Here is a 14,242-nt window from a genome sequence, read left to right as displayed (position 1 = left end):
CCCGAGTTTACCGATTGCTTAAAAATTCTCGCTAACGGGCTCGCAATTTCACGCGCCAGTTCCTTTAATATCCTCGGGTGGAGATTGTCCGGTCCCTCCGATTTTGTCCCATTAAGCTGTTCAAGTTTGGCCTCTACCTCAGATGCGGTAATATCCACCTCCATATCCACATTTCTACAAGAAGGTTGAGGAGCTTGCTGGGCACACCAGCAGCTTGCAGGCAAAGCTAAAGGGATCAACAGTCAACAGAGTCAAAGGCAACTTTCACATCAGTAAAGGCTATATACGCCTCATCTTTCCTGCATTGAAACTCTTGGGCTTTTTGAATAATTTGTCTAAGGGTAAGAATCTGCTCCATGGGTGATCCACCTGGGCATAAACCTAACTTGCTGTTGGTAGCATAGATTCCTTATGGTGGGTTTAACATGCTCAGGAAGAACCAACATGAACAGCTTGCTTGAAATGGAAAGCAAAATGATGCTGCAGTGATGGGAACACCCTAGAGTATGGCTTTTCCTTTTCCAAAGTGGAAGAATTAATCCCATGACAGTATTCATTGGATAGTTTCTCATGAATCCAGATTTTGTTGATAGTGTGAGTCAGCCACTCCAAGACCAAATCTCCATTGTGGTTGATCGGCTCAACAGCAATACGACAAACACTGGCAGCACAACCATTCTTGAGCTTACAGGATGCACTTGGAACCTGCTTCACTGTGACATCACATGAGGGGTGGTCACTGGACTCTTTGCATCCCTCTGGAACTGCAGATCTGCTGCTCTGAAGAAGCACTTAAGAAGCTCCTGAAAGTTTTCTTTCTATCTACTCATTCTGCCTCGGTGCTGAGCATGTTACTATGTCGATCCTTGATGAGCAAGGATTTGTTCCATGGACCAGCTTTTAAGTTATGCAGTTCTTTATAGACTGTGCTGTAGTCGTGTGTGGCCAATACAGCTTCCATCAATAGAGCCTTATTTGCCCAAAACATCTCAGTCCTGCTTTAAAGCTGTCACGCACAAGGCATTGAGGCATAGGTATTTTCAGTTGTTCTCGATTAAGTGAGCCAAGCCACGTTCTTTCTATATCCATGGTCTGTTGACTTTCCCATTGATGTTTAGACTAGCATGCCTTTTCCCCAGCACTTTGTTGGCAGCGTCCATAAAAGGAAACTGGAAGCAGTCACAGAAGTTGTTGACTTGCTTGTGTTAAAAGCTTTCATCAGCAAAGGTTAGTGTGTCAAATCATTTGCAGATTTCAGCCTTGTTATTTCATTTTGACAGCAGTATTAGTCAGTTTCTGTAAGTCTAACTCACTAATGGAAGGCTTGGTTTGAGTAGCCTTCAACTTCAGTTTTGCCATGGCCGCAAGTAACCTCTGATCAGTACTGCCAACAGTGGTATATACAGCTTCTCCACCAATTGGCTGTCAGAATGTGAACTAGTGCTTTGCAGGTTCATCCATCATTCAGATACAAAGTCCATGCATTTATGTTCTTCTATTGGAAATTGATGTAAGAAACAAGGAGACCAGTGGGGCACGAAGCTCCCTGTTACCATTCATGGTCATAGTCTCAAAGAAATGCCCAGTACTTTCTGGCCAAGCTGTTCTGGTGTCCATTCTAGGGCATAGTATTGGCATCACGTAGCACAGTGATAATCCTCTGGGGAAGATGTTCGTGTTTTTTTTTAAACGGTTTCCTTGGCATTTCCAAGCATAACAAACTTATCAGAGACGAATCTGATTCTCTTAACTCTGCAGTTCCACGACCACTAGTACGGTAGGGCCTAGATTTACCTAGGCTCAGCATCGCCATGCAGGGCTTTACGGGTTGCAGCCTGGGGCCCCCATGCAGCAGGGCTCAGCAGGCTGCATGCATGCTGTGGCCTCACGCTGCTCCCGGAAGCGACCGGCTGCTGACACGTCTGTGCAGCCCCTGGCAGGGGTGAGAGGGGAGGCAGCTCCGTGCACTCCATTGGAACTGGCCAATAAGAGCTGCACAGACAGCACATGGAGACACGCTGTCCCCCTCCCCCGCAGGGGCGCACAGAGATGTGCCAGCAGCCAGCCGCTTCTGGGAGCGGCGTGGGACCACGGCATGCAGGTAGGCAGCCTCCCTGAACCCTGCTCCATCACTGGCCAGGAGCTGCCTGTGGTAAGTGCATCCTGGTCAGAGTGCACACCTCACACCCCCTCCTACACCCCAACACGCTTCCCCAGACTAGAGCCCCCTCCTGCACACACACTCCATCCAGAAAGAAACTAATAGAACAGCTGTTCTAAGGTAAGAAGTAGACTATTTTGAATTAACTTGACTATATTCTACATGTTTTAAGACTGAAATATAACCGTAGGATGGCTTTGTTAATTAACAGGCAAGTTTAGTATAGTGTTAATAGCCTTGATGCCATAATTGTGATCATTTTGTTTTAAATTAAGAAAAAGACTTGTATACAGGGGCCCCACAAAAATCTATTAGCCCTGGGCTCGCAGAAGAGATAATACGGCTCTGTCACCTTGCTTAACTTTTAGTTCCCTAGACAATCACATGGCCTCACAAAGCCCAAGTTAGGTACCTAGGCTTCCTATATGATGAATGAAGAGAAAGAGGTTCCTTCCAGTGGGATCACAAAAGCCGGCTAGACTCTTCCTCCCCTAAGTCAGCTAGTGGGAGATGTCAACAAGAAGGATGTGTGCTGAGTTGAGACCTTCTAAATGCATTGAAGAATTTTTTTTATTCTATTCCAATTCAGTATACTGGAGGTCAGTGCAAGTCTCTGATCATAGGCTGTCTATAAGCTTGGCGCACAAGAGGCTATCTTGATTACAGGGAATCATTACCATAAACTATATAATGACCAGCTCTAGGTAGCTCTTTCATCACGTTGTTTAGACATAAGTGGGGAAAACCTCCACCACCTGGCTAGACATGTCAAATTTCCACTGTTCTAGCCCATAGTTATGACTGGGACACGACTTGCCACCAAAACCAAATCTTGGCTATTGGCCTGTTCAAACAGATGTGCCTTCATAGTGGATCATGAAGGCTGCGAAATTCTGGATCTGAACAATCCTGCCAGCAGAGTTCTTGTAGGCCTTGCCACGAGTCCTAGAACTTTAGCATAGGAGTATCCCAGTTAATCATAACCACAGAGATGAAACATTGTTAGGATCTAGTTACGATCAACTGCGACACTTCAACAGTCTGCTCCTATGCTAGAGCTCTAGAACGGGTGACAAAGTCTACAAGGATTCTGCTGGCAGGATTGTTCAGATCCAGAATTTGGCAGTAGCAACCCTTTTCTTGGATTGCATCCATTTGAATGAGCTCATGTATATGTACTTCTGGCGTGTAGAACATAAACAGTCTTCAGTTTAGTCCTTGCTATCTGTGATATAGATCTGATTTTTTTTTTCCTCACCAAAATGTGCATTTAATTTGTGTGCACAATTACCGCAATTATGCACACAAATAATCAAGTTGGATGCAGCAAAACAAGCTTGGATGCCTGACTGACTTTTCACATGAATTACCTAATTCGTTCATTCAATCACAGTAATTGTATGCATGTTATTGTGGAAAAAATACCTTTGTTTAGAACAAAGTTTGTTTGATCCGCTTTCCTAAATGGTATACAGTATCAATATGCTGAATGGAGGGCAGTGGGTTAATCAGGAGACTTAATTTCTTCTTTTAATATTCAGTTTTTATGTGTTTGTAGACGTCTCCAAGAAGAAGAACAGCAGTTCAGAACATCCTCTTTGCCAGCCATACCAAATCCATTTCCAGAGCTTTGTAGTCCTACAAGCTCTCCAGTACTCGCTCCTGGATCTTTACCTCAGAGTCAACCTGCTAGTAAGCATGTGAGTATTAAGTAGAAGTACTTTTCTATCACAGATTCTTGTTTAAGCTGACAATTGATTATTTCACTGGAAAGGTAGAAGGAAAACCTCAAGATGCCTAGAAATATTTATATATCTTGTCCTTGAGCAGGGCAACACTGGCAAGAGAATACTATCTGCAACCAGACTTCAAAGCTGTAAAAGGTTTGTAAGTACCAAGATATCAGAAGCTCTCTTGCTGTTAATGAAGGATGTTTGGAGTGAATGAAGCAATAATATTTAATATCCTCTCCTGAATTTCATTATGCTAGGCAATGTTTCATTTAATGAAGAGGTCTGGGTAATTTGCTTATAGCAGTAATTGGGTATATTATACTGCATATTGTAGGTGCCACAGTAGTGCTTACCAGCCTGTTGCTGATTAAAAATTCAAGGGGTTTATAAACAGCTGCCTATTTGCTTTTAAAGATATGTGTGGTCTTTACTGGTTTTAATGTACTTCATAAAGCTGCACAAAAAGCAAAGTAATCTTTTTAGATCTGATGGCTGAGCAAGGGGATGGGACTTAGGAGCAAAATTACCTGATGGAAAGCTGGTTTGTGTCTCTTCACACTGAGAGTTTTACAGTGACACTTAGTCAAATTGGGGTGCTCACACAGGAAAAAAGAAGGTTCTTTCCCTCCTTTCCACTGCTTTCTACCCCCTAAAGAGTTCCATTTCGCCAGCCCTTCTATTAGTCCTGGAGCTCTCTTGAATAGACACTTCACTTGGGCCAGAAAGCTGTGGATAATTTATGAGATGCACAAACTTGCACTAGAATGAAATGATTTACAAAAAAAAATCTTTTCATTTGTGACTGGAAACCCAAGTACAAATCTAATCTGGGCCAAAGGTGTGAAGATGTTGCTTTACCTCATTTTTGGTTTTCTAGAAAAGTTCCTCAATAGAGCAAACTGAAACCTAATATTTTCCTCAGATTCCTTTTTTAAATGAAATGGTTAGATTGAAGTAAACATCCACAATTGACCTCCACGCAATAGGTGCTACATAACTTGCTACCTTTTTTTGTAAATGCACCTTCTCCCTGAATTAATTAAAATTTCTTAACAGTGCATGATCTGAGGACCAGATAGTATGCTGTCCCACAAAGGAACTGGAGAGCTCAGAATGTCTTGTGTGCTGGGGAATGGTACTTTGAAACAAAGTAGTGGGCTACTTTTCTTGTGACTCCTGGCACTTAATAACAGAACACTTTTTCTGGCCTTTCTTCTAAGCAGCAAGGCGTGTGAGACTGCTGCAACTATTTAGAGACTCACATAACTTATCCAGGCCTTCTATATTTGTTTCTCTTCTTAATACCGCGCGCGGGCGCGCACACACACACTTACGCTTCGATAGTCAGTAGCTTTTATAAGTTTATCAAATGAAACAAAATGCAGCCTAAAAGATGGCTGAAAGCTGCAAGATCCTATCTTGAACTGCATGTCAGTGATTCAAAAAAGAAAGACCCTTGTAGTTGGCTCTTTAATAGAGGCCCCCACAAAGCTGAGTTGCTCAGACTTTGGCTTCAGCCCCAGGTGATGGAGCTTGGGGCCCTGGGCTTCAGCCCCGTGTGGTGAGGCGTTGGCTTTCTGTTCTGGGCCTCAGCAAGACTAATGCCAGCCCTGTTTGCAGCCCCCTGGGGAGGCCCAGAGTCCTGGTTGAGAACCACTGGTCTAAAAAGTATTCATTGTTTCAGATTCTGATGTCTTTGAAAGGGCACCCACCTGAAAATTATATTTCCATCTGAAAATGTTGTATCTCTGTTTATCACACGTAACATCTTTTTACTGTAATTGGAACATGATATATATGTATATTATGCACTTGAAGTGTACCACGACGTGTACTGTCAGTTTCTGATTTTTTTTTCGTCCAGTTTCTACTGCTTGATTCAGAATGTGCTTTAGGACATGGACATCACTTATGCACTGTTCTGAGATTACTTCATGTACGTTGTCCACCCAGGTCCATAGAGGGGATTTGTTTTGGAATTTTCAGTAGGGCAGAATAAATCTAGTATGGTTTATGGAACTGTCTTCTTTTATTCACGGTTTTTAATGTTATGAAATGTACCACACACTTAACACTTCAGTTGTAAAGCAGTGAAAAATATCAAGTGAGAAAAAACTTGAGGCTATAACTATTTCAGTTTCATTCTCTCGCGGTATGGATTGCTTGTTGAGAGGGATCTTGATACAGTGAATAACTACATCAATTTTAATCTGGAAAATATAAGAGTATACTATATAACGATGGGCTTGTTTACCAAAGTAATATGCGTATATAAATAAATGGGAACACTAGTTACAGGAAACAATATAAAGTGCAGTATCAAAATTAATCTGTCTGGGGGTAAAAATGGAAGCGTAAACTAGCTGTAATTCAACAGTGGAGATATCTTATAGTCTCTTGCTGTGCAAAATGGTCTTTAGATCACTCTTGCATTGATTTTGAAGGAAAACATGCAGGTAGGCTGAATTAATAGAGAAAATGTCATCTAATGGTAAAAGACAGAACAGTTTTTAGTGTTAACCTATACAACAAATAAATGATGAACGCTTTCCTACATCATGTTACTTTCGCAATGGTAAGACTGAGACCAGATGAGGGCAATCTGAAATGCTGACACTAGATAGAATGCACTGTTGGGTTTTTTGTGTGCTTTTTTTTTTAAAGGCAAAGTCAGGCAGGACTAATGCTAGGGTGGTCAAACATTTTGATGCTTCAGGGAGTCTAGGAATGAATGGTAATTAGACAAATGTGCTTTCATAGTGAGTTTGCAGTGGTGATGTAATGCTTGATTTCAGTGCTATAGACAGCAGCAGACTGAGTGTTTGGAGAGAGTTCACAGTGAGGGGGCCCAGATGTCAACCTGTTCATACTAAATAGCATAGTAAACACTTTAGTTAGAGAATCAACCAAGTAGGGAATCTTCTGGGGGAATTGAAAGCTGAACACTAAACAGAAGCTGAGTAGGACTCCGAGTTGACTCAGGAAACGCTGCAGGAAAAAACAGTTACACGTTGTAACTTCACAAATTAGTTGTATGGTAAACAAAACACCTAACATGTCTGGCACTGGAAGGAATGATGACTCTTCAAGCAATATTTGCCAGAATAGTTGTTGAATCTCTAAGCACCATCTCAAAATGATGGCACATAAAGCAAAATGAAACTGCTGAGCTAAGAGCCATGTTATTTTGGGGAATGTTGACAAACTTGAGGAATCAACTAAACAATACTATCCCAATTATTGACTTTTTACCTCATATACCCCTTTTTCTCTAAAAGCATTGCCCTTCCCCACATCACACACACACACCCCTTTTTAAATTGGTGCAATTAATAGCAAAATGAAACTAAAGATGTCTGAAAATACTTAAGATCTCACACTTCATTTGAAGAGGGCATTAATAGGGATACTAAGATCTTTGATCCCCTTCCTCTCCGCAGCCCCTCAAATCTGAGGGAGATAACATTTTCAGGATGGGAGAAAGGAGAGGTGGAGGTTTTTAAACATCATTTAACAGGATAAATATGTTTATGTAAGGAAAATTGTAACCAGAAGATAAACCAAACATTTGTCTAAAAAATGGCTAAAAACATCAGACAGCTAGATTACCACTAATTGAAGTCCATCTTTGTGTTACTGGTATAAACCAGAAACTTGTTGGTAACTAAGGCTATAATTTCTGGCTGTGTACAAATATTTTGGGAGAAGCATGCAATAATTACATGTAGGTCACTCCAGTGCCACAGGATATTAGTCTAAAGTATCTTGTGTGAGTCAATGAAGCTTTCAACTGTGAAAATAGGGCAAACTTCTCACATCCCTCTCTATACAGCCAAGGCAAACTTCCAAATAGCAGTTTGATGTACCAATGTTATTTACTCTTTTCTAGCAAATTAAATTCCTTAAATGGTTATAAATGAATGCCACTCTTAGTCCAACTTCAGTTGTCGTTCAAAAGAAGGCCTGTAAACAGATGTTTTAGTTATCATTAGTTTCATAACCTGTCTTCACATAACGGTTTCTACTGTCACTGTTTTGAAGTCAGGGACATGGGTTTCTGTAGAATCAGCAGAATAAAATTATGAACTTTTCATATGTGTACTTAACTAATTTTGCACCTAAAATGTTATCACTGCGTAAGCGAAAGCTGCATTTGAGCACACCAGCAGTAGTGATATGTATGCAAAATACCAATTGTTGGCTGAGTTTTAGTCAACTTTTGTTTCAACCTTTGCCTTTGGTCCCAGTCTTGCAGTTGGCTCACATAGGCAGCTGCTTGTGCCCTTTCCAGACCACATTAACCTCTGAGGTCCCCAGGGTCCAGTTGCAGAGTATGGGCCTATGTTAGTGGTTCTTTTTTGGTCTTTGTTGCAGTCTTGCAACTGTCCAAAAATAAAAGTGCATGATCTGAGACTTAAACTAATACATGTGCACTGATTTATTTTTTTCGTTTAGCTCTGGGTTGCTCGTGTCTTTTTATTTCTTTTTTCAGGTAGTTGCAATGGTTATATGGAAAGTATTGGGGAGGTCAGACCTTCCCTGTAGGGACTGTATGGTCAAGGTAGGTTTAAAAAAAAATTCTCACCTTCAGTTATGTCCCTTTTTACTTGGTGAGAGCAGAAATGTAAAGAAATTATACCCAATGTTTAATTGATATGGTGAGTTTGGTGTACAACTTGTAGTTTATATGAAATCACTCAGAAGAACAGTCATATTGGGTCAGATAGATGGTCTGTCTAGCCCAGTATCCTGTTTTCTGACAATGGCCAGTGTCAGGTGCTTCTGAGGGAATGAACAGAATAGGGCATCCCTGTCATCCAGTCCAAGCTTCTGGAAGTCAGAGATTTAGGGAGCTCTGGAGTTGCATTGCTGACCAGCTTGGCTAATAGCCATTAATGGATCTATCTTCCATGAACTTATCTGTTTCGTTTTGTTTTTTTACACCCCTTATACTTTTGGCCTTCACAACATCCCCTGGCAATGAGTTCCACAGATTGGCTGTGTTGTGTGAAGTACTTCCTTTTATTTGTTTTAAACCTGCTGCCTATTAATTTCATTGGGTGACACCGGGTCCTTGTGTTTATGTGAAGGTGTAAATAACACTTCCTTATTCACTTTCTCCACACCATTCATGATTTTATTGATGTCTATTATATCCCCCCACCCCTCCAGTCATCTCTTTTCCAAGATGAAAAGTCCCATTTTTTTAATCTCTCCCGTCATAATCATTCCCCTGTGGTATTAGCAGCAGAACCTGACCAGCATCAGCAGGAGTGTATGTTGTCTCCTTGAAGCTCTGACTTCTGTGTCAAGGACCAACTTCATAACTGAGGAGGGGCAAAGATGGCTTGAAGCCACCTTTTGTGTCTCTCTACCAGCTATTGTAGCAAGAAGTTTGGACAGAAAATTGAGCCGTTTCTTTCCTGTACTGGCACTTTCAGAAAGTCATTCAGAAAGCCAATCACAAAGTTCTAGAAATATTCATTAAATATTTTCCTATGTTCAAATTTAAAAAAAAAAAAATTCCTTATGACACTATGCTGGCTTTACTCACAGGAGCACTTTGGCTATCCATTAGGAAGCAGATGGTGAGTGTGCACTGAAGTGTTGCTTAATAACCAGTGTCCGTATTTCTGGGACATGGCTGGCAAAGTGGGATTAGAGCACTCCTGAGAACAGTGTCATAGAATCATAGAATATCAGGGTTGGAAGGGACTTCAGGAGGTCCTCTAGTCCAACCCTTTGCTCAGCAGGACCATCCCAACTAAACCATCCTGCCCAAGCCTGACCTTAGAGTTTTTAAGGAAGGAATCCACTAACCCTCCTAGGTAACCCATTCCAAGTGCTTCACCACACGAGTCAAAAGTTTTTCTTATACCAACCTAACCCTCCCCACTGCAACTGAGACGCATTATCCCTTGTTCTGTTATCGGGTACACTGAGAGCAGTCTAGATCCATCCTCTGGAACTCCCTTTCAGGTAGTTGAAAGCAGCTATCAAATCCCCCCTCATTCTCTCCTTCTGCAGACTAAACAATCCCAGTTTCCTCAGCTCTCTCATAAGTCATGTGCTCGCAGCCCCTAATAATTTTGTTGCCCTTGCTGGACTCTTTCCAATTTACACATCCTTCTTGTAGTGTGGCCTAACACGGACACAGTACTCCAGATGTGGCCTCACCAATGTCGAATAGAGGGGAATGATGACATCCCTCGATCTGCTGGCAGTGCCCCTACTTATACAGCCCAAATGTCGTTAGCCTCTTGGCAACAGGAGCATACTGTTGACTCATATCCAGCTTCTCGTCCACTGTAACCCTAGGTCCTTTTCTGCAGAATTGCTTCCTAGCCATTCGGTCCCTAGTTCTGTAACATGGAATGGGATTCTCGGTCCTAAGTGCAGGACTCTGCACTTGTCCTTGTTGAACCTCATCAGGTTTCTTTTGGCCCAGTCCTCTAATTTGTCTAGGTCCCTCTGTATCCTGTCCCTACCCTCCAGCATATCTACCACTCCTGCAAGTTTAGTGTCATCTGCAAACTTGCTGAGAGTGCAGTCCATGCCATCCTCCAGATCGTTAATGAAGATATTGAACAAAACCAGCCCCAGGACCGACCCTTGGGGCACTCCACTTGAAACTGGCTGCCAACTAGACATGGAGCCATTGATCACTACACGACGATCTAGCCAGCTTTCTATCCAGCTTTGGGTCAGCTGTACCCAAAAAAACCAGGTGTGAGTTTTAGCAGGCATCCTAATAGTTCTTAAACTCTTTTACAAATGTCTTGAAATAAGACAATAGTTGCCATTTACCTTTATAACTGCCCTGTGCAAATATTGAATGCTCCTGTGATATTAACTCTTCTGCAAATATGTATTAACCTACATACACATGCACTATAGAATTTTATATTTGTGCACCTTATCTATGTATGTGTCCTTTTATATAATGTGTATGTTAGAAATGAAAATAGTGCTGTAACATTATCATGGTTAAAAATAAAATTAGCAAATGTACGCTGTACATATGTTGGAGCTGGAGGACTTGAGGGAGGTAAATCTGAGAAATACAAGATTGCATTATTTGAGATGGCCAGAGGCAGTTTTTGAGGTAGATAAATTATGCTAATGGCTGATAATTACATGGTACTATAATACGGAGGCAAAATGTTACAGTGACAATAATAGATTATAAAATAAAGATGGCTTTAACTTTGTACTGAAAGCTGTTTGGGCTGATCCACGAAACATAATGTGCATTCAGTGTGCTCACTTTAAAACTGTAAAAGCAGTAGCCTAAATATTAAGACTAACAGTGCCCATTTCTTAAAAACCAAAATTAAACAGTACTTTGTATGGCTAACAATGCCTTAATTTAAACCTTTAAATCTTTACTCATCCAATATTCTGTGTGTGAAACTGCAAAAATGGTAATTATCTTGCTTGTTCTATTTCCTGGTTCACTGGCGTGGAGATTAGATGCTTACGCATTGCACCAGAAACCTGCACATTCTGTGTTCTTAGATCCATCTCCTCAGAAGACTACAGTTTAGTACAGTGGTTCTCAAACTGAGAGTTATGACCCCATTTTAATGGGGTTGCCAGGGCTGCTTCTAGACTTGCTGGAGCCCAGGGCCAAAGCCAAAGACTGAGCCCCATTGCCCAAGGCCAAAAGCCAAGGGCTTCAGCTTTGGCCCTGGGTGGCAGGGCTCAGGTTGCAGTACCCTCCCCACGGCTGAAACCCTTGAGGTTCGGCTTTGGCCCCCTGGCCCGGGCTTGACTGGGCTTAGGCTTCAGCCCCCCTTCCTGGGATCTTGTAGTAATTTTTGTTGTCAGAAGGGCGTCATGGCGCAGTGAAGTTTTGAGAACCCCTGGTTTAGTAGGAATTTAATACACCTCTCTTGGCTGAAGGACACAGCTGAACTGCTCAAGATATGGTGGGGCAAGTACTAATCTTATAGAATCATTAAAGTGAAGGACTGAAAGGAACATCACTGGGTCATCTAGTCCAGTCCCCTGCACTCAAGGCAGGACTACGTAATAACTAGACCAGCAGCTTTCAGTCTTCTTGAGCTGAGATTCCCAACCCAGACAAAAAGAGGTGAGTTGGGGATGGAGGTGGCACTCTCTCCCAGAGCCCTGCCACCTGGGGCTGAAGCCCGAGCCACCTGGCATCGCCAGTCACCCCCCAAATGTTCCTCCATGCCCTGCAGTTTGAACACCTCTGAACTAGACCATTCCTGACTGGTGTTCGGAGGTTTTTAAGAATAGGTTAGACAATGACTGAGATTCTACCACCCCATAACCAGTTTGTTCCAGTGCTTAACTACAGTTAGGAAGTTTTTCCTGTTGTCCAACCGAAACCTCTTGCTGCAATTTAAGCTCATTGCTTCTTGGCATTATCTGAATCCCCAGCTTGGATTCTATCCTCCAAAGCACGTGCATTACTGCTTGGTATAATCTGAATACTTTATAAGGATACTCTCTCTATGCCATCTTCTGCTCTCTTGATTTATAGTTGCTTTATAATTGTTGGACTTGTTTTGTGTTACACTGTTTCTTAACTAGTTTAGAGCTGTGCAAATACTGGTCTGAAAAGATTGAACCGATTAACGTTAGCAAAACAGTCCGAGCTTCAAGATGGCTGTAATAAGTGGAGCGGCAAGCCTTTTGACTAGTTAAACGTGAACTTGTTAAAAGGAAGGGCATCCTGCATACATACAATATCACTGCACAAGTGCCCTTTATCAGCAGAATGCTTCCTCCCTCCAGCTGTGGACCATGCTACCAGCAGTGTAAGCATTGGCTTGTTTCCACTAATGCTGTTGCTCTGTGGGAGGGTCAGAATTAACTGCATCCTGGCATTAGTGCAGTAAGGCAACATAAGGAGATGGGATCTAAACTCAGCTCAGCTGTTGAATTTTGAAAGGGTTGTTTAGCTTTCAAGTGGGTAAGTTCAAAAAAGTGGAAAACCAAAAGTGTGTGTAAGTAAAATGTGTTATCTCAGCAACGCCTGAGTGGTAGTTGAGATCCCCTTCATTCCAAGACATTGGTGGTGTTTGGGTACTGCTGTAATGGCAGCTTAGTATAACTGAGTATTGTGGTGGTGGTGCTTTTTTTTTTTTTTTTTTTTTTTTTTCAATAAGGGCGCAGTTCTGAGAGTGGGAAGACATTGGAGAAGAGGAAGCTGACAGATACCTTTCAGATTTGCTCTATTTATCGCAGAAGGGACATAGGTTCTCCTTCAGCACAAAGCTCTTCCATTGTGCAGTTAACCTTTAATGAATAAAGTTTCACACTGTTCCTTTAAGAATAGGTAAGTTATTGTGTGAGCACTCTGACTAGTTCACCCTTCTATTCTGTTTGTGAACCATTCAGATTGAATTTTGCAAAATATATATGGCCAAAATTTGACCTAGGGCTTCTGTGAGCACACTTCATGCTTGCAAACTATTAAAAGCAACAAATCATTCTTGGAGTATCTGTTAGTAATGTACTATTCATACTGTTACTGGTCACATTTCTTTTCCCCAATGACTCCTGAACCGACAGAAAGAATGATTGCTATGGCAATATCTCCAGCACAAATAAAATACTCACAAGTATTTGTGACACTTCCTTTTCCACAACTCTCTAGTGAGCTAAAGGCTAACTCATACATAGGTTGACAGATTGAAGATAAAAGGTTCAGCCACTGATTTAAGGAAAACACTTAACTGCATGCTTAATTCACATTGAAGTCAGGGGGAGTTAAGAATATGGGTATGGTTAAGCACAAGCATGTGCTCAAGTGCTGTGCTGAAGTCTGAACCGAAGCACCTTTGAGGCTTATAATCAAATACTTTCACATACTACTTGCAGTATTCACCCAATGCTGGTGACATTCATAATAACAAAAGTAAGTTAGAGGAAGTGACATGTGGAAACTGCCTGTTTTCCTTTCCACCCCCTCCACAGATTCTTATGGACAATGAATTGAGATCTGGTGTTTCTGGAATACCTTGGTTCTAGTCACTAAGCAAATAAACTCTATTTCAGAACTAGATGCTCTTGCATTGCATGGCTTTTGTTAAGGCTGATCCTTGAACTTTTTTCTGTAACAAATTGAATCTGGCTTGGCAAAGCTGTACAGCTTGTCCTAATGGTTTGCGTCTCAGCATTGGCTCTTGCATTGTACCATAGTGTGTCAAAAGGAGGCTCTCAATTAGTCAGATCCAAGTATTGTCTTTATGTTTTGTACTGTGCTGGAAAATGTTACTTCTGAAACTTTACAGCTACAATAGTTCACAAACTTAACAGAACTCTGAGCATGATGTGATTATTACATGACTGTCTCCTTCAACAAGATATTAGA

At 41.7% G+C, this 14,242-nt stretch overlaps 1 protein-coding gene across 1 annotated transcript in view; it reads left to right on the top strand.

Annotated features, from left to right (window-relative positions):
- The window catches only part of GRB10 (growth factor receptor bound protein 10), a 163,387-nt gene that overhangs the window by 81,871 nt on the left and 67,274 nt on the right, over positions 1–14,242 (top strand). The window contains exon 4 of the mRNA XM_075062612.1: positions 3,720–3,861. Coding sequence (XP_074918713.1) covers positions 3,720–3,861 — 142 coding nt within the window. The remainder of the gene's footprint in view (positions 1–3,719; positions 3,862–14,242) is intronic.

Source organism: Chelonoidis abingdonii, chromosome 2, assembly GCF_003597395.2.
Source record: "Chelonoidis abingdonii isolate Lonesome George chromosome 2, CheloAbing_2.0, whole genome shotgun sequence".
In the NCBI taxonomy this organism is placed as follows: domain Eukaryota; kingdom Metazoa; phylum Chordata; order Testudines; family Testudinidae; genus Chelonoidis; species Chelonoidis abingdonii.
This window is presented reverse-complemented; position numbering and strand designations above follow the sequence as displayed.